The 27,869-nt window shown below is 40.2% G+C and overlaps 1 protein-coding gene across 2 annotated transcripts in view; it reads left to right on the top strand.

The window, feature by feature from the left end:
• Positions 1-9,860: 9,860 nt before the first annotated feature.
• LOC122924437 (solute carrier family 2, facilitated glucose transporter member 11-like) overlaps positions 9,861-27,869 on the top strand; it is a 33,793-nt gene continuing 15,784 nt past the window's right edge. The window contains exons 1-9 of one of the 2 annotated variants that reach the window (XM_044275534.1): positions 9,971-9,985; positions 10,073-10,113; positions 16,982-17,122; positions 20,742-20,840; positions 21,688-21,848; positions 22,711-22,835; positions 23,161-23,290; positions 23,432-23,580; positions 23,667-23,851. In XM_044275534.1, the coding sequence (XP_044131469.1) occupies positions 17,102-17,122; positions 20,742-20,840; positions 21,688-21,848; positions 22,711-22,835; positions 23,161-23,290; positions 23,432-23,580; positions 23,667-23,851 (870 nt within the window). In that variant the 5' untranslated portion in view covers positions 9,971-9,985; positions 10,073-10,113; positions 16,982-17,101. Of the gene's footprint in view, positions 9,986-10,072; positions 10,114-16,981; positions 17,123-20,741; positions 20,841-21,687; positions 21,849-22,710; positions 22,836-23,160; positions 23,291-23,431; positions 23,581-23,666; positions 23,852-27,869 lie in introns of both variants that reach the window. The other variant, XM_044275533.1, reaches the window with a different exon arrangement.

The raw sequence follows: 27,869 nt of genomic DNA, 5'->3' as shown, positions 1-27,869 counted from the left end.
ACTAATACAATGTATTGAGAATATTTGCGCCGCTTCCGTGCTTTCAAGCCATTGTAATGCCGGAGATATGAACTGGGATAAGCAGTTGGGCCACTGTTTTGAAAGCAGAGAAGAGGCACAGATATTCTTAATACTGTACATTATATTAGTTAGATACATCATGTCCTGTTTTTAACACATTTTGGGAAAATAAGATGAGTGGCCAACCTCTTAAAAGTCTATAGACAACTTTAGAGAACTTTTTGTTTAGGATTGCATTTTAGTCATTTTGGGCTAAAAAAAATTTCAGTAGGACTCGGCTAAAGGGTTAAAAATCAGTCTGTTTGCAGGCTGTCAGTGTCTGTTTTCTTTGAATCCTGTCATCTGACAGCCTATGTGTAACTCTTATCTCTGATCTCCTGACCTCAAAAACTCAAGAAGAATAAGGCTTAAATAAGTAGATAAGAGCTAAACATGAATCTTTGATGGCAGGATTCAAAGAAAACAGAAACTGCAAACAAACTGATTTTTAACCCTGTATCTCAAAATTGGCTAAACAAAGACCAATTGAAAAAATTATTTTAGCTGAAAATGAGTAAAATGCAATGATAAAAAAAAGCCATTAAAGGTTCTTGGATAAATAAGAATAGTGTTAGGGTTTGCTTCAGCATGGAGAGTACTGAAACCTTGCGTTGTACTTCCCAGAATACTGTGGCCCTCAAGCTGAGGTAATAGACAAGCTGTGTGCATAGGTGTTAGAATATGACTCCATGGTGAATTTCTGGTACACAGCCTTGTCAGAATTCTTATTGCGGCTTTGTGAAAGTCAACTGTAGACTTCTTGCCTTTATGCAAAAACGTTACTATTAAAGGGAATGTGTGATCCGAAAATGACCTATTGCTTAAACCAAGTTTTTATGTTAAACACATTTTTTTAGAATGCTTGGTAATTTCTTTTAATTTCTGATGTCTCTTTCTATATCTAAAATATCAAAAATCCTGCAGTTTTCATATTGACCAGAAGGCCCAAAATATGTAAAGACTTCCTGTTCTTTGAGAACATCCACATGGGCCATAGACACAATGGGCAAGAGAGGACCTCATTGTAATTCTGCCTGTGATAATGCGGTGGCTGTTGAAAAGTTACCTTTACAGAACAGGAAGTCCTAACATGTTCTAGTGACCATTGCAACAACTGCATGAACTAAGGATTCTTTTAAAAAAAAAACATAGTGAAATGGAAAATGAAAACAAAATAAAATAAAATAAAAAATGCTTAACATAACATTTTTATTTAAACAATAAGTTATTTTCTGATGACACATTTCCTTTAACTTAACTCTACAACAACTTGTGTCTTGTCGGCTGATCGTGTTCAAGGTTTCAGTAGAGTGGTTAGAGGGCTTTGCAGATCAATCAGGACAATAATTTGCACTTTACTTAAAGTACCACTGAACTTTCACAAAACGTTTGATATGTCCTAGCGACGTACTGTATCAAATGATTTGATCTGTGGGGTTCTGACTGCTGAGACTCCCCCCTCAGATCGCTAGAACAAGCACACTCTCTCCAAGCTGCAGGAGACGGAATTGAGATGGGCTCAAGGACTTTCTATTGACACCCTCTCCTGCTGCGAGAAGAAAGAGAACGCTATCTCTCTGCTCATTCTAGCAGTCCATGGGGATCTCAGCACTCAGACCCCCGCAGATCAATCCTTTGATACACTATGTCACTATGACATACCAAAAGTTTTGTGAAAGTTGAACATGCTGGAGGAACTTGGAGAGACAATGGTGAAGAGTTGTGGAACAGTTGTTCAACCAACAGATATCCTTTTCTTTGTCCACCTCAAAACCTACATGGCCTTGCCAAAACTTCAGGTCAAAAGAAATAAAATTGTAACAGCAAATGTGAAATGTAGCAAATCTTAAAGATCTCCTGTGAGATTACATATGACATACTAAAGCTTCTCTTTTAGGGATAATTATAATATGGTTTAGGGTGCTGCCACATATTCTGTTTTTATGCAGTTTTTGAAGCCAAAATCAGGAGTAGATCATAACAGGAGAGAAAATATTAAAGGGGTATTCCCATCTGGGACATTGATTACATATCTGAAGGATATGTCATCAACATCAAATAGGTGCGGGTCACACCTTTGAGATCCACTCTTATCTTCAGAATGGGCTCTCCTTCACTTCAGGGGCCCGTTCTGGACATAGGAGTGGGTCCCAGAGGTAGGACCTACATCTCCCTGACATTAATAGTATTTCCTAGCGATATACCATCAATGTTTTTTACTCCCAGAACTCTCAGAGCCATAACTTTTTTATATTTCTATTCACATAGCCATATGAGGGCATATTTTTTGGCAGAACAAGAGGTAATCTCTAATGACACAATTTAACCGCCTCCGGACCGCCTAACGCAGATGTGCGGTCCGGAGGCGGCAGCCCTGCGCACGACGACGCATATACGCGTCATCTCGCGAGGGCCGGGATTTCCTGTGAACGCGCGCACACAGGTGCGCGCGCTCACAGGAACGGAAGGTAAGCGAGTGGATCTCCAGCCTGCCAGCGGCGATCGCTCGCTGGCAGGCTGGAGATCTGATTATTTTAACCCCTAACAGGTATATTAGACGCTGTTTTGATAACAGCGTCTAATATACATGCTACCTGGTCCTCTGGTGGTCCCTTTTGTTAGGATCGACCACCAGAGGACACAGGTAGGTCAGTAAAGTCGCACCAAACACCACACTACACTACACCCCCCCCTTCCCGTCACTTATTAACCCCTTATTAACCCCTGATCACCCATGATCACCCCATATAAACTCCCTGATCACCCCCCTGTCATTGATCACCCCCCTGTCATTGATCACCCCCCTGTCAGGCTCCGTTCAGACGTCCGTATGATTTTTACGGATCCACGGATACATGGATCGGATCCGCAAAACACATGCGGACGTCTGAATGGAGCCTTACAGGGGGGTGATCAATGACAGGCGGGTGATCACCCATATACACTCCCTGATCACCCCCTGTCATTGATCACCCCCCTGTCATTGATCACCCCCCTGTAAGGCTCCATTCAGACGTCCGCATGTGTTTTGCGGATCCGATCCATGTATCCATGGATCCGTAAAAATCATACGGACGTCTGAATGGAGCCTTACAGGGGGGTGATCACCCATATACACTCCCTGATCACCCCCTGTCATTGATCACCCCCCCTGTAAGGCTCCATTCAGACGTCCGTATGATTTTTACGGATCCATGGATACATGGATCGGATCCGCAAAACACATGCGGACGTCTGAATGGAGCCTTACAGGGGGGTGATCAATGACAGGGGGTGATCAGGGAGTGTATATGGGTGATCACCCCCCTGTAAGGCTCCATTCAGACGTCCGCATGTGTTTTGCGGATCCGATCCATGGATCCGTAAAAATCATACGGACGTCTGAATGGAGCCTTACAGGGGGGGTGATCAATGACAGGGGGGTGATCACCCTGATCACCCCCTGTCATTGATCACCCCCCTGTAAGGCTCCATTCAGACGTCCGCATGTGTTTTGCGGATCCGATCCATGTATCCATGGATCCGTAAAAATCATACGGACGTCTGAATGGAGCCTTACCAGGGGGGTGATCAATGACAGGGGGTGATCAGGGAGTGTATATGGGTGATCACCCCCCTGTCATTGATCACCCCCCTGGTAAGGCTCCATTCAGACGTCCGTATGATTTTTATGGATCCATGGATCGGATCCGCAAAACACATGCGGACGTCTGAATGGAGCCTTACATGGGGGTATTTAATGACAGGGGGTGATCAGGGAGTGTATATGGGTGATCACCCTCCTGTCATTGATCACCCCCCTGTAAGGCTCCATTCAGACGTCCGTATGATTTTTTCGGATCCGCAAAACACATGCGGACGTCTGAATGGAGCCTTACAGGGGGGTGATCAATGATGGAGGTGATCAGGGAGTCTATATGGGTGATCACCCCCCTGTCATTGATCACCCCCCCCTGTAAGGCTCCATTCAGACATTTCTTTGGCCCAAGTTAGCGGAAATATATATATATTTTTTTTTTACAAAGTCTCATATTCCACTAACTTGTGTCAAAAAATAAAATCTCACATGAACTCACCATACCCCTCACGGAATCCAAATGCGTAAACATTTTTAGACATTTATATTCCAGACTTCTTCTCACGCTTTAGGGCCCCTAAAAAGCCAGGGCAGTATAAATACCCCACATGTGACCCCATTTCGGAAAGAAGACACCCCAAGGTATTCCGTGAGGGGCATATTGAGTCCATGAAAGATTGAAATTTTTGTCCTAAGTTAGCGGAAAGTGAGACTTTGTGAGAAAAAAAATCAATTTCCGCTAACTTATGCAAAAAAAAAATAATTTCTATGAACTCGCCATGCCCCTCATTGAATACCTTGGGGTGTCTTCTTTCCAAAGTGGGGTCACATGTGGGGTATTTATACTGCCCTGGCTTTTTAGGGGTCCGAAAGTGTGAGAAGAAGTCTGGGATCCAAATGTCTAAAAATGCCCTCCTAAAAGGAATTTGGGCACCTTTGCGCATCTAGGCTGCAAAAAAGTGTCACACATCTGGTATCGCCGTACTCAGGAGAAGTTGGGCAATGTGTTTTGGGGTGTCATTTTACATATACCTATGCTGGGTGAGAAAAATATCTTGGTCAAATGCCAACTTTGTATAAAAAAAAATGGGAAAAGTTATCTTTTGCCAAGATATTTCTCTCACCCAGCATGGTTATATGTGAAATGACACCCCAAAACACATTGCCCAACTTCTCCTGAGTACGGCGATACCAGATGTGACACTTTTTTGCAGCCAAGGTGGGCAAAGGGGCACATATTCCAAAGAGCACCTTTCGGATTTCACAGGCCATTTTTTACAGATTTTGATTGCAAGGTACTTCTCACACATATGGGCCCCTAAATTGCCAGGGCAGTATAACTACGCCACAAGTGACCCCATTTTGGAAAGAAGACACCCCAAGGTATTCCGTGAGGGGCACGGCGAGTTCCTATAATTTTTTATTTTTTGTCACAAGTTAGCGGAAAATTATGATTTTTCTTTTTTTTTCTTTTTTCCTTACAAAGTCTCATATTCCACTAACTTGCGACAAAAAATAAAAAATTCGAGGAACTCGCCATGCCCCTCACGGAATACCTTGGGGTGTCTTCTTTCCAAAATGGGGTCACTTGTGGCGTAGTTATACTGCCCTGGCAATTTAGGGGCCCATATGTGTGAGAAGTACTTTGCAATCAAAATGTGTAAAAAATGGCCTGCGAAATCCGAAAGGTGCACTTTGGAATATGTGCCCCTTTGCCCACCTTGGCTGCAAAAAAGTGTCACACATCTGGTATCGCCGTACTCAGGAGAAGTTGGGGAATGTGTTTTGGGGTGTCATTTTACATATACCCATGCTGGGTGAGAGAAATATCTTGGTCAAATGCCAACTTTGTATAAAAAAATTGGAAAAGTTGTCTTTTGCCAAGATATTTCTCTCACCCAGCATGGGTATCTGTAAAATGACACCCCAAAACACATTCCCCAACTTCTCCTGAGTACGGCGATACCAGATGTGTGACACTTTTTTGCAGCAAAGGGGCACATATTCCAAAGTGCACCTTTCGGATTTCGCAGGCCATTTTTTACACATTTTGATTGCAAAGTACTTCTCACACATTTGGGCCCCTAAATTGCCAGGGCAGTATAACTACCCCACAAGTGACCCCATTTTGGAAAGAAGACACCCCAAGGTATTCCGCGAGGGGCATGGCGAGTTCCTAGAATTTTTTATTTTTTGTCGCAAGTTAGTGGAATATGAGACTTTGTAAGAAAAAAATAATATTAAAATAAAATCATTATTTTCCGCTAACTTGTGACAAAAAATAAAAAGTACTATGAACTCACTATGCCCATCAGCGAATACCTTAGGGTGTCTACTTTCCGAAATGGGGTCATTTGTGGGGTTTTTCTACTGTCTGGGCATTGTAGAACCTCAGGAAACATGACAGGTGCTCAGAAAGTCAGAGCTGTTTCAAAAAGCGTAAATTCACATTTTTGTACCATAGTGTGTAAACGCTATAACTTTTACCCAAACCTTTTTTTTTTTTTGCCCAAACATTTTTTTTTTATCAAAGACATGTAGAACAATAAATTTAGCGAAAAATTTATATATGGATGTCGTTTTTTTTTTGCAACATTTTACAGCTGAAAGTGAAAAATGTAATTTTTTTGCAAAAAAAATCTTTAAATTTCGATTAATAACAAAAAAAGTAAAAATGTCAGCAGCAATGAAATACCACCAAATGAAAGCTCTATTAGTGAGAAGAAAAGGAGGTAAAATTCATTTGGGTGGTAAGTTGCATGACCGAGCGATAAACGGTGAAAGTAGTGTAGTGCAGAAGTGTAAAAAGTGGCCTGGTCATTAAGGGTGTTTTAGCTAGCGGGGTTGAAGTGGTTAATATTGAATACAATGTAGTGGGATGCTGGAAAAATGCCATATGGGATGATACTGGGGAAAAAACACAATTCTGCCATATTTTTATGGGTGGTAAAACTGGCATGTTAATGTCATTCTGCAGGTCAGTATGATTATATTGATACCAAATGTATGTAATCTTGTGTTTTAAATATTTAAAAAAAAAATTTGAAAGAAATTGTTTTCTTTGCATCACCATATTCTGCCACCCATAACTTTCTTATATTTACATCAACAGAGTTGTTTGAGGTCTCATTTTTTGCAGGATGATCGGTAGTTTTTATTAATACCTTATTGGGGTGTGTATGACTTTTTGATCGCATTTTATTCAAGTGACAAAAAAAAGTGAATCAGCCATTTTAATTATTTTCTGTTACAGCGTTTACCGTACAGGATAAATGCATTTTATTTTTCCGGTAGGGGCTCAATACCGGAAAAAAACTATTCAGTTTTGTCCCCATTCATTGTCAATGGGGACAAAACTGAACTGAACAGAACGGAATGCTCCAAAATGCATTCCATTTGTTTAGTTGCGTTCCCAGACCGGAGAGCAAACAACTAAATGTTGTATTTTTCTTTCCGTCCTGGGATGCGGAGCAAGACAGATCCGGCATGACCCCCATTGCAAGTCAATGGAGACGGATCCGTTAGCTATGGCATTTTGGGAAGTGGCGATACTAGAGATCTTTACTCGCTTTTTAATTGTTTATTTTTAACCCTTTCGGCCTAAAGTCATTTGTCAGATTTTGAGTTTTCCTTTTTCACTCCCTGATTTCCCTGAGCAAATTTTTAGTGTTTTTCCATTCACATAAACCAGGGGTGCACAACCTGCGGCCTGGGGGCCACATGCAGCCCTTGATATCGTTCTGTCGGCCCCCAACCATCTGGTAACAGACATGTATGCCTATGTTTTGTGGCTGCTCACATGTATTTTTCATGTATTTCTCCCATTAGATGGGAGTCCTGGAAGTGTAACTGGAAAAAAAAACTAAAACATTCTGCCATGGTTTTATGGGTTTCATTTTTACGACTTTCCCTATGTTTGTTTATGCTTACGTCTACGGAGATAAGTGATTTTTTGCAGGGCGATCTGTAGTTTTCAAAGATTCCATTTTAGAGTGTGTATGACATTTGATCACTTTTTGTAATAGGAGATAGAGCAACAAAAAATTTTTTTTTCCATTACAACATTCGCTGTATAGGATAAATACATCTATATTTTAATAGTAGGGGCATTTTGGAATGCGTTAATGCCTATGATATTTATTTTTATATTTTTTATATTTATTTTCATTATAAGGAAAGTGGGTAAACCCCCCACCCCCTTCCTTCAGGGGACCTGAACATGCCTTACACTACAATGAATTATCATTGCAATGTATTACAGATTCACTATGCTGTCATGGAGCCCTGCCACCTACAGGCCTTCATAAGAACTACAGCTGGATTTCTTCAGAGATACCCAAGTTATTACCATAAACAAATGGCTTCCTGGATCTCAGTGCAGGGAAGCCGTTTGGGCTCTGGGAGCACAATGTTGCCAGGGAAAGCATCCTCAGATGCCGTAGTGATAACTGACTACGGCATCTGAAGGGCTAAATGTCTGCGATTATCGTTATCGGCCAATTACAGACATTAGCCTCTGGGCGGGTGCCATCTTTAAAGACCACACTTCCGTGGTGCATGTACAGTGCTGGTCGGGAAGGGGTTAAAATGGGGAAAGGGGATGATCTGAATTTGTGTGTGTATATATTATTATTATATATATATTTTTTTATACATTTATTTTTATTTCCCCTACGGGATTTCAGCATGTCTGGTTGCTTATGCCATAGACTGCAATGGCTTACCATTGCAGTCTATGGAAGGATAAATACATTCATATCAAGTATATCAAGGGCTTGATAGAAACTTCGCCATGGCAGGCCTCAGAGTCTTTAGAAGGCCAGAGGCGGACATAGCATCTGAGGATTAACAGTTTGTAATCAGTGCTGTCACAGATCACAATCTCTGCCACTGGGTGTCTGCAATGTAATACAGCAGGCCCATGGCAGCTTTGAGGCTCAGCTGAAGAGTAGGCGACATCTTAAAAAAATTATGTTGTGAGTGGGTTAATGACATATGTGACTTATTTTTGTTGAATCCACTCTTGGTTGCAAAAACTGAATGTGTTGCAGCACCATTAGGTTCCTTATTACATAGGCAGATGAATTGCCTGTAACAAGCACTGATATAGAAGTCTATTGCGGCTAATTTTATTTTCACAGGGCAATTATCAGGATGGGTTTAAATGATCGTTCTTGTAAACATCAAGATATGTGTTCTCTGCCAGGCAAGAACACTATTTTCGCAATTTTTCACTTGCCATCCATTTGGTATGATGTATGACCGCCTCCATAGAGCTTATAAAGCCCACAAATAAGAATAAAATGATATTGTTCGGTTATAAGATTCTGTCTTTCTTTGTTTATATACTTATTTGCACATATGTACAGTATATTAATTATGTATATACATACGTGTGCTTTAAAGGCCTTTTACACAAGCCGACTAACAGGCAATTTTTATATGCAGCAGTCATACTTATTTGCACATATGTACAGTATATTAATTATGTATATACATACATATGCTGTAAAGGCCTTTTACACAAGCCAACTAACAGGCAATTTTTATATACAGCAGTCATACTTATTTGCACATATGTACAGTATATTAATTATGTATATACATACATATGCTGTAAAGGCCTTTTACACAAGCCGACTAACAGGCAATTTTTACATGCAGCAGTCATCCCTCTGTACGGGGACAAACGGTCACTACTGTGATTGTTCATTCCCATACAGATTCCTACAGGCTGATCTGCTGTCAGCAAACAATAATTGTATAGGCCACATAAAAAATGGGATCACCTATTGGGTGAACGTCAGCACATTTGTATGGGACCATTATCAAGAACAAGCGTTTGTACAAACGCTCATCCTTGACAATTCCCCCAATCCTTGTCTTTGATGAATTTGATATTGGTTTACATGTATCAGTTGAATACGAGTGTGTACGTAGGACTATGTATGTATAAGTGTATGTGAGATGCAGCATATCCCGGACTGCCCTCTAACTATAAGAAAGCAATCATGTTTACATCTGAAAAACCTGGAGACCCTTTCCTCTCATGCACTGGATCTAATTTACACGTTCAGAAAGGGAATGGGGACTACTCCCAATTACAAGATGTAAATTGTGTTTATGCAGCATCTTACAAGACAAAAGTAGAGGGTGGGAACAGTCACTAGCTAGTTCCTGACCTACCGAGTTCTTTTTTTTTTTTCATTTTACTAAGTTGATCGTTTACACCAACAAAGGGGGCAGAGCCTGGTATGTACTGTTAGTCATAATCCCAGTAACAAGATAGTTTTTCATTTCTTTCTGAAGAGATTGTCCTCTAGAGGAAGGAACCCCATGCTTAACATGGTAAGTACATTTTTTGTCTTTATTGCTGTGGCTGTAGCATGTTTTACACTGCAAGTTAAAACAGTATTTTTTTGTTACATTGTGTAGGTTTATATTTAGAGTTGCCTCTTAACGTTCTACAGACTGAGGTAAAAGAACAAAATGTCAAATTTATACATTTTCCTGCCCATTACATTCCCATTTTCTAAAACTCACATCCCCATCATACCTTGGTTGAATTTGATGGACTTATGTCTTAGGCTACTTTCACACTAGTGTTTTAAGTTTTCCAGTATTGAGTTCCATCATAGGGGCTCAATACCGGAAAAAAACAATTCAGTTTTGTCCCCATTCATTGTCAATGGGGACAAAACTGAACGGAATGCTCCAAAATGCATTCTGTTTGTTTAGTTGCGTTCCCAGACCGGAGAGCAAACAACTAAATGTTGTATTTTGCTTTCCGTCCTGGGATGCGGAGCAAGACAGATCCGGCATGACCCCCATTGCAAGTCAATGGAGACGGATCCGTTTTCTCTGCCACAATAGAAAACAGATTCGTCCCCCATTGACTTTCAATGGAGTTAATGACAGATCCGTCTTTGCTATGTTAAAGATAATACAACCGGATCCGTTCATAACGGATGCAGACGGTTGTATTATCAGTAACGGAAGCGTTTTTGCTGGACCCTGCTGTATTCAGCAAAAATGCTAGTGTGAAAGTAGCCTAACTGTATAACTATGTAACTATATTAAGAACTAATGCTTTGTCATGGTCATACACCCCACTGTCTGTTTTTTAAACATACATTTTTAACCTCTTGCCGTCACGGTAACGCCGATAGGCGTCCGGACGGCAGAGTTCTCAGGTCTCAGTGACGCCTATTGGCGTCATCTCGTGAGACCTGAGATTTCCTGTGAACGCGCGCTCACAGGAGCGCGCGTTGACAGGATTGCGCAGTATTCAAGTTTAACTACAGCCTGCCTGCACTGATCATTGGCTGGCAGGCTGTAGATTTTTAAAAGAACCAATCAAATGGGTATATCAGACGCTATTTTGTAAATAGCTTCTGATATACCTGCTGCTCTGGTGGTCCCTTTTGCTTAGATTGACCACCAGAGGACAGCTCTGTAAGTAGCACCAAGCACCACACACACATTACACCCCCTGTCATTGATCACCCCCCTGTAAGGGTCCCTTATCACCGCCAGTTAGTTAGCTACTTGTTAGGTAGTAAGCACCCAGCCCACCGCACCGCAGTCACTGATTAGTCGCTGCTTAGCGTCATCGCTTTCGCTAATCAGCACTAGTACTATATAGTATCTGTAAGTGATCAAGACTGATCGCAATCAGATCTATATCAGTACATTAGGGTCACCTTAGGCTCTACAAAAAACGCAGTGTTCGCACGATCAGGCCTGATCTTGTGCCCACACTTGCGCTCAGTCCGCCCGTGTCACACATGTGGTATCGTCGTAAGAAGTAGGGCAATGTGTTTTGGGGTGTATTTTTACATATACCCATGCTGTGTGTGAGAAATATCTCTGTAAATGACAACTTTAAAAAAAATTTATACAAAGTTGTCAATTTACAGAGATATTTCTCTCACCCAGCATGGGTATATGTAAAAATACACCCCAAAACACATTGCCCTACTTCTTCGAGTATGGCGATACCACATGTGTGACACTTTTTTGCAGCCTAGGTGCGTAAAGGGGCCGTTTTACAGCGTGTTCCTACGCGCTGTAAAACGCTCAATAGGCAATTCCCTATGGGAATGGTTCTCACCTGAGCGTTTTACAGCGCGTACGATCGCGCTGTAAAATGCCAGACGCCCCGAGAAGTACAGGAGCTTCTTTGGGGCGTCTTGTCGCGCGTTCCCGTACATAGACTTCAGCGGGAACGCGCGTCAATGGGCGTTCGCTTTTCTCTGTATGCACAATTGCAAACGCCCGTACAATCGCGCATACAGAGCGTACGTTCAGTACGCTCAGGTCTGAACCCAGCCTAACAGCCGGTTCTCACCTGAGCGTTTTACAGCACGTACTATCGCGCTGTAAAACGCCCGACGCCCCAAAAGGTACAGGAGCTTCTTTGGGGCGTGTTGTTGCGTGTTCCCGTACATAGACTTCAGCGGGAACGCGCGACAATGGGCGTTCGCTTGTCTCTGTATGCGCGATTGGAAACGCCTGTACAATCGTGCATACAGAGCGTACGTTCAGTACGCTCAGGTCTGAACCCAGCCTTAGGCTTTACAGGGTTGCTCACAATTTAGCCCCGCCCAAAATGCCAGAACAGTAAACACACCCCACAAATGACCCCATTTCGGAAAGTAGACACCCCAAGGTATTCACTGAGGGGCATAGTAAGTCTGTTATTTTTTTTCTTGCCAGAAGTTAGCAGAAATGCAAACTTTATTTTAATTTTATTTTTCTCAGAAAGTGTCCTTTTCCGGTAACTTGTGAAAAAAAAAAAATCATACATAAACTCACAAAGCCCCTCCGTGAATACTTTGGGGTGTCTTCTTTCTAAAATGGGGTCATTTGGGGGGTATTTATACTATCCTGGCATTCTAGCACCTCAGGAAACATGACAGGTGCTCAGAAAGTCAGAGCTGCTTCAAAGTGCAGAAATTCACATTTTTGTACCATAGTTTTTAAACGCTATAACTTTTGCGCAAACCAATAAATATACACTTATTGGATTTTTTTTATCAAAGACATGTAGCACAATAAATTCTGACACAAACTTGTATAGAAATGTAATTATATTTGAACAATTTTACCAGAAAAAGTTAAAAATACACCTTTTTGAGAAAATTGCGGTATTTTTTGATTAATATCAGAAAAATTAAAAATCTCAGCAGCAATCAAATACCATATTTGTGAGAAGAAAAGGAGGTAAAATTCATTTGTGTGCCAAGTTGCATGACTGAGCAATAAACTGTTAAAGTTGTGAAGTGCCGATTTGTAAAAAAGGGCCTGGTCACTGGGGGGTATAAACTTGTGGTCCTTAAGTGGTTAACCAAGTCTTCTGGGTGGGTGACACCTATTGTAGTGATTTTACACATTTGTGGATTTTCATGATATGATAGAATATAGTCCCCGTTCCACTATTAGCTGTAGTATTGTTATGACTTCAGCCATAAATATCTGTAGTATACAATCATCTGAAATACAATCATTACAAGATTTACTTCACAGCGGTACGTAACTCATGTAGCAGCCACGTAAATCTAAGGTCCTGCTTTAAATCAGCAGAGCATTCCTCTGCAAAGGCTCATCAGTGTGGTCCTAAAGCCTTCACCTACATCAACCAAGTGATAAATGATATAATGGGGTCTGTTCTTCGGCATGTGATCGCCATAAAAAAGCTAATCATGGTGATCACCATGGAGGTTGTGATAATCCTTTAGTGGTCAGTGGGACAACTACAGGATTTTAGGATTTTATTTTAAATATAGATAGCGACTTGGAAAATAAACCCATAAACACGTAATTTAAACAATAGGTGATTTTCTGATGACACATACCCTTGAAAAAGTTTTTTTTTTTTTTTATCCACCAGCCAGTGGTACCTTGGGTTAAATGAATATTGACCTCCTGCTTGCCGCTCTGTTCCAGCTCCATAGCTCCTGATCTTATTTCACTGGACTTTCGGTCTCAGTCTATCAATTTCCACAAAGGCATGTCACGTGCTCCGCTGCAGCCAACGACTGACCTCAGTAGAGACATGCCCCCAAATAGCACATCACTGGGTCATGTACTGCTTGGTGACATGTTCAGCGATGCATTTTACCCTGTATATGAGAAAGTTGATAGACAGGGACCGGAAGTCCAGTGAAGAGAGCTTGGGAGCCACACAACCAGAACGAAGCTGTGGAGAAAGGGTAAGTATGGATTAATTCACAGGTACCACTGGCTGGTCGGGAAATTAAAAACGAACTTTGACAATCCCTTTAAGCCTTCTTTACTCAAAAAATTGATAAGGATACTGATACAGGCAGCTAGTGTGAAGAAAAGAAAAAAAGCTACTGTAGTAAAATATATATTGTATCCATTAGGTGTGTATACACAATATATACAGTGGATATAAAAAGTCTACACACCCCTGTTAAAATGTCAGGTTTCTGTGCTGTAAAAAAAATTAGACAAAGATAAATCATTTCAGAACTTTTTCCACCTTTAATGTGACCTATAAACTGTACCACTCAATTAAAAAACAGCAGCAGCATTAAAGGAGCTGCAGAAATATCTGGCAAGTACTGGCTGCGTGGTACACGTGACAGCAATCTCCTGTATTCTTCATATGTCTGGGCTATGGGGTAGAGTGGCAAGATAAAAGCCTTTTCTTACAAACAAAAACATCCAAGCCAGGCTACATTTTGCAAAAACACATCTGAAGTCTCCCAAAAGCATGTGGGAAAAGGTGTTATGGTCTGATGAAACCAAGGTTGAACTTTTTGGCCCTAATTCCAAAAGATATGTTTGGCGCAAAAACAACAATGCACATCACCAAAAGAACACTATACCCACAGTGAAGTATGGTGGTGGCAGCATCATGCTTTGGGGCTGTTTTTCTTCAGTTGGAACTGGGGCCTTAGTTAAGCTAAACGGAATTATGAACAGTTCCAAATACCAGTCAATATTGGCACAAAAGCTTCTGCTAGAAAGCTGAACATGAAGAGGAACTTCATCTTTTAGCATGACAATGACCCAAAGCATGCCTCCTAATCAACAAAGGAATGGCTTCACCAGAAGAAGATTAAAGGGAACCTGTCACCGGGATTTTGTGTATAGAGCTGAGGACATGGGTTGCTAGATCACCGCTAGCACATCCACAATACCCAGTCCCCATAGCTCTGTGTGCTTTTATTGTGTAAAAAAAACCAATTTTCTAGATATGCAAATTAACTTGAGATGAATCCTGTCCCTGACTCATCTCAGGGACAGGACTCATCTCAGGTTAATTTGCATATGTTTCAAATCGTGTTTTTTTTTTACACAATAAAAGCACACAGAGCTATGGGGAATGGGTATTGCAGATGTGCTAGCGGCGATCTAGCATCCCATGTCCTCAGCTCTATACACAAAATCCCGGTGACAAGTTCCCTTTCAAGTTTTGGAATGGCCCAGCCAGAGCCCAGACCTGAATCTTGCCAAAGTCAAAATGTGCCATGCTGATAGACTCATACCCAAAAAGACTAAGTGCTGTAATAAAATCAAAAGGTGCTTCAACAAAGTTTTAGTTTAAGGGTGTGCACACTTATGCAACCATATTATTTTATTTTTATATTTTTTCTTCCCTCTACCTAAAAGATTTCAGATTGTTTTTCAATTGAGTTGTACAGTTTATAGGTCACATTAAAGGTGGAAAAAGTTCTGAAATGATTTATCTTTGTCTAATTTTTTTACATCACAGCAACCTGACATTTTAACAGGGGTGTGTAGACTTTTTATATCCACTGTATATATAGTATGTGCAATATATACATTATTCTATACCCTTATATTCCCTTAAAAAATCACGTTAGGAATGTAGGTCACAAGACTCTTGTGTTAGGTGACATTATATTAAAATAGCTTAATTAAAAATGTCTCACCCCCCCAAAAAAATTACATAAAGCCATGGTTTTCATTAAATACTTTATATTTTTAAAAATACATTAGTTCACCATAAAAATACATATCTGGTACCACCAGAAGCCTAACAATGCTTGTAATAGTTATTATTTTTACAGCATATTAAACAGTGAAAAATAAAACAAAAACATCAATCGTGGTAGAGTTGCTGTTTTTTTTTGTTTGTTTTTTGCATTACCAGTAAAAAAAATTATAATGAATAAAGGATAAATAATATGCACCCTAAGATGGTACCACTGAAAAAGACAACTTGTCCCACAGAAACAAAAAACCTCATACAGATACATTGATGTAAAAAAAAGTTGTGAAAAAAACTGTTTGGTTCTTAAAAGACCATTCCAGTTGTAACAAGTTATCACCTATCCTCATGATAGGGATAACTATTAGATTGGTAGGGGTCTGACTCCTGGACCACAAGAATGTGGGCCCTGTGATAGGCAGGTGTTATTTGGACTTAATTTATAATTTGAAACAATAAAAGACCACTTTGTCAACAATATTTTGAGGGGCTCAATAAGCTTTTACACAAGGATGATATTGGGACTGCCTGAATAGAGGGCTGTCAATTGAAGAGGAATAGGGCATGCGCAGAGGAGATGGGCATCAGAATAATGGTGCTGCAAGTCTTCTGCCCACCCCTTGATGCTCAAAAGGGCTAATTAGTTGATACCTCATGAAAACTTGTACAAACATAACTGAGGTTTTCTTTTTAATCATCATGATCAACCCTACTAGGTAATATACCTGGTTTAATAAGGTTGATCATGCTGACATAGGTTCTTTAAAGAGGTTCTCAATGAATGATTTAAAATGGCTGCCAATAACCCTTTCTAGAATGTGAGCAGGACTGGTTGGAGGGTTAAGGGTGCATGACCTCACTACACACGTCTCCCTGGCACTTGCATTTACTGGATATAGATGAGTTTTCCTGTCAGACTGCTCAGCCATGAGGGCATATCATAGATAAGATCACATTATTCACATCTATTGTAGAGCAGTGTGATGTGTTTTGAGGCCCCGACCCCTCACCACTCTAGGCAGCTCTGCAGATGGGCAGCAAGCACATGGAATTCTGCAAGCCTCATTAAGGTGAGTGCAACAGATTTTTAGTTGCAAAATTTTCTGCCACAAAATCTGCCACGTGTGAAGGCACCCTAGGAGAGGTTGCTGGGGGCCATTTTAAATAATTCCCGGAGAACTATTTTAATATATGAATACACTAACATTTGCATGCAATTTCAGAAACATAGCATCCAATGTGAAAGTCGTACTCCCTCTGTTGCTGACAATGGCTCTTTTAAGTGTCCAGCAGAAATCAGACAATATTTGAGAATTACACAACGTGTTAAAGCGGCCATCATTCTGTAATTTCTTTAGATAACAGAGTGGAAGCTAATGAAAAACCAGGAGTTATAGAGTGAACCCACCAAGGTGTGACCACATGAACTTCAATCCTCATTAACCTAAGCCTCAGATTTACTGCCGCATCATCCTGTTATGGCTCTACCTACCACTGGGGTATGTACTTCTTTAACCACTCCTTTATAGCTAGTAGAATACTATGATATGTTGTTACTAATGTTTACATTATTAATAATGAAAATACGAATTTAAATATGAAAAAAATGTTACAAATATTCCCAGAAAACTCAGATTTATGTGATATATCTCTTCTTTCTTTAAATTGGAAAACTGTATTGCTATTGTAATAAAAGAGGCCATTGTGACACCAAAAGAGGTAGAATACAGTGTGGGCTCAGCATGCATGTGGAACCTGCATTCCCTGAATTTAATAGAGGCCAGTATGGCAGCGGCAGAGGTAGTATTTAATGTAGGTTCCTGTCCAAAAGAGATTGCCCTGTCGTTGGCGGACAGGCACAAATGATTTAGTAGACAATGTATTTGTCAAGAATCTCACATTTATAACATAGCATTTTTTAGCAATTAGAATTTTACATTTTCTATAGTGAGTATGGCACTATTGTGTTTTATTTCTGTTTGCAGAGTGTTGTTGCATTGTGTTTGTTTTTGCTTTTGTGCTTCCAGCCATGGCAATTTACACCTGCGCATGTGTACTCACATTTGTATTATGTCTCCCATCAGTTGTTATGTTAAAATGCTGTAGGCAAAGTGATAAAATAATGCAACAGATTATTTCCTTAGGCTTTTTTGAACAAACCAAATTGATAAAGTTAAATAATAGGTCAGAAAAGAAGCAAATTAAGTTTAATGTGGATACATTTAAGGTTATACAAATAGGAAATTGCATATGACTTGGACATATTACTGGATAGTCAGATGAGCTGAGCTTTAGCAATCGGTGCTAGGTAGCTGCTGCCAAGTCAAATAAGGTCATGGCTTCATTCAAAAGCGACCTACAGTAGATGATGAAAACCTTGTTTTACCTTTACTCAAATAACAAGTCCGGGTGCACATGTAATGTCTGTACAGATTTACTAATCTTTAGTAAAGTACACCAGTCTCAATCAGATGCTGCTCTGGCATAAGATGGGCCAAATTTATTAAGAGGTTCAAGCCTCTTTTTAAGAGCTGCAAAGGCCCATTCTTCTCCTGCCCATGCCCTGCCTACTTTGTAGAAAAGTGGCAAGTGTGGCATAAACAAGCAAAAAGTCTAAATTTTTGTGCAAAAGGAGGTTTTGGTAAATATTTGCAACTTTTCTACACCAGAAAACTAACTTTAAAAGCTTTGATACATCTCACCCACAGTGTGCTATACCTCGGATTAGACACATTTCTTTTCTTTATGCCATCTCATGGCTGTTACCCACCAACAGTTTGCGCCAAGAACAAAATTAAACATGGTGCACTTTTCTTAGAAATAGCAGGGCAGATTTACTAGACAATATAAACTTAGTCTAGGCAGTCTAAAGATGCCATGGGATGCGGACCGAATTGTTCCAACTACAGTGTAAACTTGCCATCTGCTCTACCTCATCCTGATGTGGGTGCTTGGGAATCATGAATTCTAGCTGGGTTCCTGCTGTAGGTATATTTAGCATCCTCTAAGCAGTACAGCTTGAGCAGTACCTTTTGACTGTACACACATAGGAAGGAAAGACAAAAGTATAGTGCAGACCACTGGGGGGAGGGGGCAATTTGTTTTATTATTGCATTGTACTTTTTTTGAGCTAGATAGTTGGTCTTTATTGAACATATGGCATCCTCTTTTCTGTACAGAGCTGACATGCGTACCAGCAGCCTGTGGATTTTCTGTCTTTTCTGTCATCAGAGGAGCAGACAACTTCTTATGTCTGCTCTCTGACTGATAAGAATGAGGCTAAATAAGTGTTTATGACCTCTTAGTTTAGAGATAAAGATTATTAGATGACCAGCAAAAGTGAAAGTGAAAGAACCAGTTACAAAGTTAGAAAAACAGTTAACTGTTTGTGACAGAAAGGCTCAATATTTTTATTAAAGGCCAATTGAGAATATGATTTTTAGCCAAAAATAAGTACAATGCAATCAAGAACAAAAATTGCCTCCAAAGGTGTACATAGACTTGAAACATAAATATTGAGAGTGCTACAACCCAGGGTTTTGGCCATTTGCTTGCTTCTTTTGGGGCATGAACAGCGCATGTACACTTAAGTATTAATAGATAAACTGGATATAAGATATACAAACTTAAAAACAAATTGTGTTAATTAAAATTATTGCTATAAAATCCTTCTTATACGTGTACACCCCAGCGTAATAACCTAATCAAAATTCCTAAAAAGTTGGAATATTGAAATGATTATCAAGGCATGTCATCAGGAAGTCTGTATCCCATGACCAGAGATGGGCCAACCAGTATCTGGCAAATAAGTCAACCCTGCCACAAGACACGCCAGAGGGAATCACTAGTAACATGCCCCTCTATTAACCAATCAGACCAAAAGAGAGAAGCCCGAAGGCTAAAAACTATACTTCTATACTTCTGTAACTACTGTTCAGAAAAAAAACACTTCTAATAATACTATCTAGGATGGTGTTTTAATTCAAAATCAGTATTTAGACCTCAGTATTTAGACAAGTTATAAGAGATCTAACCCCCCCCCCCCCCCCCCCCGTCTGGTTAACGTCTTCTCATGCAGCTGCTGCTGCTAAAGTTAATAACACCATGGGTTGCATCAAAAGGGGCATAGACACACATGATGAGAGCACAGTCCTATCACTTTACAAATCACCAGTCAGACTACACATGGAGTACTGTGTACAGTTCTGGGCTTCTGTGCACAAGACAGACATAGCAGAGACTCCTAGAAGGGCAACTAAAGTAATAGGTGGAATGGGTGGACTACAGTACCCAGAAAGATTGTCAAAATTAGGGTTATTTAGTGTGGAAAGAAAAAGGCTGAGGAAAGATCTAATGACCATGTATAAATATATCAAAGTTCAATACAGATATCTTTCCCATGATCTATTTATATCCAGGGCTGTGACCATGACAAGGGGACATCTTCTCTATTTAGAGGAAGGAAGGTTTCTTCAACAACATAGAAGAGGATTCTTTACTGTAAGAGCAGTGAGACTATGGAACTCTCTGCTTGAGGAGGTGGTGATGGTGAATTCACTAAAAGAGTTCAAGTGGGGCCTGGATGTATTTCTGGAGTGTAATACTATTACTGGCTACAGTTACTAGAATTTTGGAGAAGGGTCCTTGATCCAGGGAGTAATGCCCTTCTCTGTCAATATGTAAAGAATATAGCACCCACAATCTGCATACTGTAGCCTCATACCAAATACTGATTGTTGGATAATGGAGTGCCTGTTACAGCTTATATGAATTAGATACAGTATATCCTGATTAAGGGCCACATATTTGTGTTGGCGAGAATTTTGTCCAACAAACACTATTGTGATCACAAGTAAGCAGTCTTTTATATCTCTCCTCATTTTGGCCCCACCGATACCTCTCTTTGCCAGTGTCAAGATGAATATTGTGTTAAAACAAGGCCAGGCCAAACTTCTTGCATCTGGTTATATTTCTACTAGCATGATTATCATATACAAGACAGCATAGACCGCATATTGAACTCCATAGACCAAATCCAGTCCCATGATTGTTAAAATGTTTTTTTATATATTCAGAAATATTAACATCACGCTTTTTTTTAATTTATTGTGTTCCCAGGTGCTGCCTCTTAATCTGCCACTTCTTACTCTGGTTTTGGGTATTGGCGGCACATTCCAGTATGGTCTACACATTTCCATCATTAATTCGCCCTCAAAAGTAAGGATTTTATACTGTAGACTTCACTGCACACAGTTTGGGTTATATTACTTCTGGTGCCCTTCCACCACTGAGATGGACTGGCCATCCATTGCAGGACTGTGCATCCCACAGCTGGGCATTGCAGAGATATTAATCCAGAAATTGCATGCCTTTGGTCAATTGGGAAGATTTGCATTGTATATCTGAAGAGAGACTTAGAGGGACTGTTATTATTTGCATCCCCTATACACAGCCTTTGGGAAATATCTGGTGTATATAATATCTGGGGGTTTTGCTCATTACTTATACTTGTACTGAGTGGGTGATGGATGGCACAGTACAAGAGAGACTATATTTTGCTTAAACCAACCTGGCTTGGTAATTTGTCCGCTTATCTGACCTGGTCCCCTGTTCTCCTTACTTGTACCCCACTGCTCATCTAACACCAAGTGCACCCCAGCCACCATCAGGCAGGAGCCCACAAATCCAGGGTGTCCACCAGGGGAAAGAAAAGGTGCGCCCCTCAAACCACTGCACAGTCGGCCTGGTGAAGCACTAGAACAGGGCTAGCCACCATGAGGACTACAGCCATCTTCATCGCCACCACTCCTATCATCCCCACTCCCATGTTTTCCTCTGCAGGACGGTGCCCTGCATAAGAATGCCTTAAATGCTTCTGCCAAGAAAATTGCTATTGTGTGTCTTGGTTAAAATGTCTTTCTAAAGAGAAATGCTTAGTAACCATTATTTGTAGCTACAGCAGAAAATAGCATATGATACAAACATGAGAAATTACATTGTTTTTACTTGTATTATAAATTGATGTAAGTATACTACACTTTCACCTTACATTCTGTTTCTTTAGTATGTTCAAAGGTTTATAAACACCACATGGGAGGAACGGTATGGAACGATCCTACATCCAGACACCATCATGTTACTTTGGTCCATTATTGTTTCTATATACAGTATAGGTGGACTCCTGGGCTCCCTAATAGTGGGATATCTGTCAGTCACGTTTGGAAGGTACCTACTGTACATGTTTGATATATAACTTGAAGTTTAAAGGCTATGTACACCTTCAGGGCCATTTTTTTTTTATGACTGAATTTTACTCATTTTGAGCTAAAAATTATTTCAGTTGGTCTTTATTAAAAGTATTTTGCTCTTCTGTCACAAAGGCTTAATTGTTTTTCTAGCTGTATAAATGGCACTTTCACTTTGTGCCAGTCATCTAATAACCATTATTTCTAAATTACTAAAAGGTCATAAACACTTATTTTAGCCACATTCTTATAAGTTAGTCTACTTTCACACTCATGTTTTGGCTTTCCGTTTGTGAGATCCGTTCAGGGATCTCACAAGCAGTCCATAACGGATCAGTTTGCATTCTATTGCATTCTGAATTGAAAAGGATCCGCTCAGTTTGCATCAGTTCAGTCTCCATTCCGCTTTGGAGATGGACACCAAAACGCTGCTTGGATCCGTCCTGGCACATAATGTAAGTCAATGGGGACGGATCCGTTTTCACTGACACAATCTGGCACAGTAGAAAACTGATCTGTCCTCCATTGACTTTCAAAGGTGTTCAAGACGGATCCATATTGACTATGTTAAAGATAATACAAACGGATCCGTTCTGAAGGGATGCAGACGGTTGCATTATCTGAACGGATCCGTCGACGACGGATCCGCACAAAACGCGAGTGTGAAAGTAGACTAAGATAGGAATTGAGCTTTAATTCATTTTTAATAAATACCAAATGAATAAAAAATATTTTTTAGCTCAAAATGAGTACAGTACAATAGTAATGAAAAAAGATTGCCTCCAAAGGTGTGCATAGCCTTTAATTGATAGAGCTACACGTCTAACAAACTTCTCTTGCAGAAAGAAGACTCAACTATATAATAATCTGGTTGCTATAGTGGGAGCTGCGTTGATGTGCATGAGCCGCTCTGCCCAATCATTTGAGATAATTATTTTGGGGAGGTTCCTCTATGGAATTAATGCAGGTAAAATGAAGGTTAACACTTGCAAATAAACACTTTATTCTATATGTAAGTTATGATTATGCATTAAAACTACTTACATCAAAGGCCCTTACATTTTCCTTTTTACATCACTAACTACAAAACCTCATGTACTGCAGAACGCACCAAATACACACAGTTATGCATTCAAAAAGAAGGATCAGAGAGACCCCGTTGTCAAGATCACTGAGGGCCCTTGGTCATTTCCAGTAGTCCTCTGGATAGTTTATAAATGCTGGTCATTACTTTTATTATGATTTTAATCTTCTGTCTGTTTTACTATATACCATATTGATGTTTGTTCTAGGTGTGAGTCTGAATCTTCACACAATGTATATTGGGGAGTGCGCCCCTCAGAGTAAGCGTGGGATGGTCACCGTATCAGTTTCTTTTGCCATTGCTACTGGGAAATTGATGGGGTTCGTTATAGGACTCAGGTACTGTCAATTACAATTGTTGAAGGAGTTTATTAGGTCTTCTCGTACTCATTTGTGCTAGAAGTAACCATTTTTTTTGTTGTTCTCTTTTTGTAATTAAAATAGTTTTCTTCATTGCATCTTTACCCACTTTCATTCTAGGGAATTATTGGGGACAGAAGAATTGTGGCCATACCTTTTGGCATGTAGTGCGGTTCCAGCACTCTTTCAGTTGGTGACATTACCCTTTTTTCCAGAGTCTCCCAGATACCTTCTTATCGACAAAGGTGACAAAGACGCCTGTCTAAAAGGTAAAGTGTGGTTGCACCATTCTCAGTAAATAGTTATACTCAATACATTGTCTCATCAGATTTCATAGGTGTATTCTTTCTTCCAGCTATGCAGCAGCTGTGGGGTCCAGGAGAACATAATTTTGAAATGGAGAACATGTTGACAGAGAAGGAAGCAGTAGGAGAGCAGATCAAAGGCCTGAAGGATCTCCTGGTGGATCGCACAGTGCGCTGGCAGATGATCACATTACTGTTAATTTGTGGAGCTATCCAACTTATAGGCATCAATGCGGTAAACATTTTCTTCTCATTTTATGTATCTCAGTTTTTTTGCCAAAATTATAGAAGCAAATATAAAAATTCTGACATCATTGGATGGGCTCAAACAAGATCATGCACCATCACAAGTCTGTTTCTGACCAATAGCTTTACAGCAGCAAATAATGGTCACAAATGGTCTCACACTAATCTAGTTGGGTCACAGCTCAGACATTTCTGAGATTCAGCTTGTTACAAAATCTAAAATAATGTCCTATATAGATTCATACGTTATGAGGGCGTTATATGCTTTTACTTAATTAATGCATGTGTTTACAATACATAGTGTCCTTGTTTTGCTGCTCATGTAACACATACTGTGGTGCGATTAGCAATCTTTTATTTCTACGACCCTTTTTCAGATGTGGTATTGGCCCGATAATAATGCCAGCCACTGTACCCACATAACAGTGCCAGTCACTTTATGGTGCAGTACCTGTTACATGTGAGCATCCAGTCTTCTTGATTGAAGTGACATTGTACAGAACTTTTACTCAAGAGAAGCAATCTAGCTGATCTCTTCTGATTTAAGGTCATATGTATTTGCGGGTTTTCTGGCATATAAAATTCACACTATATTTGCTTTAAAAGTTCCACCTTTTTAATTCTGTTGCCAGTTTTGAAAAGTGGTGAAAATTGTTGGTAGGGTGAGATGAGTGGGGGCAGGTCCAATGTCGGTCTGAGATGCTTATATAACTTTCACTAGAAACTAGTCTACATCTGCTGATAGCAGGTATATAAAGGAAATGTACTAAAGGCTCAAGCATATGAACAATTTTCATGTCTGGTTGCTGTCTGTTTAAAGACAACAGCACCCCGGCTAAAAAACTGTAAAGTGGCATTCCAATACGGGATATTTATGGCATATCTGAGGCCTGCTCCTATCTCAAGGATGGGGGCCCAAAGTAAACAGATAGCAAGCTGCGCATTTGAAGCTGTGGGACTTATGAAAGTTGTCAAATGATGAATGATGGCTATTTTCAAAAGGCTCATAGCTGCAATGGAGGGATGGCTACACATGCGCGACTTGCTGTCCATACACTGCTATCGGACTTTCCTTGCTCAGCTATTTTCAGAAGTCCCATAACAGTGAATAGAGAGGAAGCTCCTCATGGACATTGTACTCTCCATTCTTTTTTGGGCCCCATTTTTTAGATAGTAACCAGTCCAAGAGATGGGACCCACACAGGCTCGGACTGGCCCACAGGGGTACAGGTGAATCCCCCGGTGGGCCCCTGAGGAAGGTGGGCCCCTAGTTTCCCACCCCCTGCACAAGTGGCACATAACACAGTAGACTTACTGCACTAAATACATATATTCAATGTACAGCTCCTCAACCAGCCTATGTTTATATATTATTTTTTTTTATATAGATTATTAACCACTTAAGGACCACAGGTTTATACCCCCCTAGTGACCAGGCCCTTTTTTACAAATCGGCACTCCACAACTTTAGCGGTTTATTGCTCGGTCATGCAACTTACCACCCAAATGAATTTTACCTCCTTTTCTTCTCACTAATGGAGCTTTCATTTGGTGGTATTTTATTGCCGCTGACATTTTTACTTTTTTTGTTATTAATCGAAATTTAACGATTTTTTTGCAAAAAAATGGCATTTTTCACTTTCAGCTGTAAAATTTTGCAAAAAAAAACGACATCCATATATACATTTTTCGCCAAATTTATTTTAATAAATGTCTTTTATAAAAAAAAAATGTTTGGGCAAAAAAAAAAATGGTTTGGGTAAAAGTTATAGCATTTGCAAACTATGGTACAAAAATGTGAATTTCCGCTTTTTGAAACGGCTCTGACTTTCTGAGCACCTGTCATGTTTCCTGAGGTTCTACAATGCCCAAACAGTAGAAAACCCCCACAAATGACCCCATTTCGGAAAGTAGACACCCTAAGGTATTCGCTGATGGGCATAGTGAGTTCATAGAACTTTTTATTTTTTGTCACAAGTTAGCGGAAAATGATGATGATTTTTTTTTTTTTTTTTTTTTTCTTACAAAGTCTCATATTCCACTAACTTGCGACAAAAAATAAAAAATTCTAAAAACTTGCCATGCCCCTCACGGAATACCTTGGGGTGTCTTCTTTCCAAAATGGGGTCACTTGTGGGGTAGTTATACTGCCCTGGCAATTTAGGGGCCCAAATGTGTGAGAAGAACTTTGCAATCAAAATGTGTAAAAAATGACCGGTGAAATCCAAAAGGTGCACTTTGGAATATGTGCCCCTTTGCCCACCTTGGCTGCAAAAAAGTGTGACACATCTGGTATCGCCGTACTCAGGAGAAGTTGGGGAATGTGTTTTGGGGTGTCATTTTACATATACCCATGCTGGGTGAGAAAAATATCTTGGTCAAATGCCAACTTTGTATAAAAAAATGGGAAAAGTTGTCTTTTGCCAAGATATTTCTCTCACCCAGCATGGGTATATGTAAAATGACACCCCAAAACACATTCCCCAACTTCTCCTGAGTACGGCGATACCAGATGTGTCACACTTTTTTGCTGCCAAGGTGGGCAAAGGGGCACATATTCCAAAGTGCACCTTTCAGATTTTGCAGGCCATTTTTTACACATTTTGATTGCAAGGTACTTCTCACACATTTGGGCCCCTAAATTGCCAGGGCAGTATAACTACGCCACAAGTGACCCCATTTTGGAAAGAAGACACCCCAAGGTATTCCGTGAGGGGCATGGCGAGTTCCTAGAATGTTTTATTTTTTGTCACAAGTTAGCGGAAAATGATGATTTTTTATTTTTTATCTTTTTTCCTTACAAAGTCTCATATTCCACTAACTTGCGACAAAAAATAAAAAATTCTAGGAACTCGCCATGCCCCTCACGGAATACCTTGGGGTGTCTTCTTTCCAAAATGGGGTCACTTGTGGCGTAGTTATACTGCCCTGGCAATTTAGGGGCCCAAATGTGTGAGAAGTACTTTGCAATCAAAATGTGTAAAAAATGGCCGGTGAAATCCGAAAGGTGCACTTTGGAATATGTGCCCCTTTGCCCACCTTGGCATCAAAAAAGTGTCACACATCTGGTATCGCCGTACTCAGGAGAAGTTGGGGAATGTGTTTTGGGGTGTCATTTTACATATACCCATGCTGGGTGAGAGAAATATCTTGGCAAAAGACAACTTTTCCCATTTTTTTATACAAAGTTGGCATTTGACCAAGATATTTTTGTCACCCAGCATGGGTATATGTAAAATGACACCCCAAAACACATTCCCCAACTTCTCCTGAGTACGGCGATACCAGATGTGTCACACTTTTTTGCTGCCAAGGTGGGCAAAGGGGCACATATTCCAAAGTGCACCTTTCGGATTTTGCAGGGCATTTTTTACACATTTTGATTGCAAAGTTCTTCTCACACATTTGGGCCCCTAAATTGCCAGGGCAGTATAACTACGCCACAAGTGACCCCATTTTGGAAAGAAGACACCCCAAGGTATTCCGTGAGGGGCATGGCGAGTTCCTAGAATTTTTTATTTTTTGTCGCAAGTTAGTGGAATATGAGACTTTGTAAGGAAAAAAGAAAAAAAAAAGAAAAATCATCATTTTCCGCTAACTTGTGACAAAAAATAAAAAATTCTAGGAACTCGCCGTGCCCCTCACGGAATACCTTGGGGTGTCTTCTTTCCAAAATGGGGTCACTTGTGGCGTAGTTATACTGCACTGGCAATTTAGGGGCCCAAATGTGTAAGAAGTACCTTGCAATCAAAATCTGTAAAAAATGGCCGGTGAAATCCGAAAGGTGCACTTTGCAATATGTGCCCCTTTGCCCACCTTGGCAGCAAAAAAGTGTCACACATGTGGTATCGCCGTACTCAGGAGAAGTTGGGGAATGTGTTTTGGGGTGTCATTTTACATATACCCATGCTGGGTGAGAGAAATATCTTGGCAAAAGACAACTTTTCCCATTTTTTTATACAAAGTTGGCATTTGACCAAGATATTTCTCTCACCCAGCATGGGTAT

Source organism: Bufo gargarizans, chromosome 1 (genome assembly GCF_014858855.1).
Source record: "Bufo gargarizans isolate SCDJY-AF-19 chromosome 1, ASM1485885v1, whole genome shotgun sequence".
In the NCBI taxonomy this organism is placed as follows: domain Eukaryota; kingdom Metazoa; phylum Chordata; class Amphibia; order Anura; family Bufonidae; genus Bufo; species Bufo gargarizans.
Note: the sequence above shows the minus strand (reverse complement) of the source record. Positions and strands in the feature narration are given on the sequence as shown.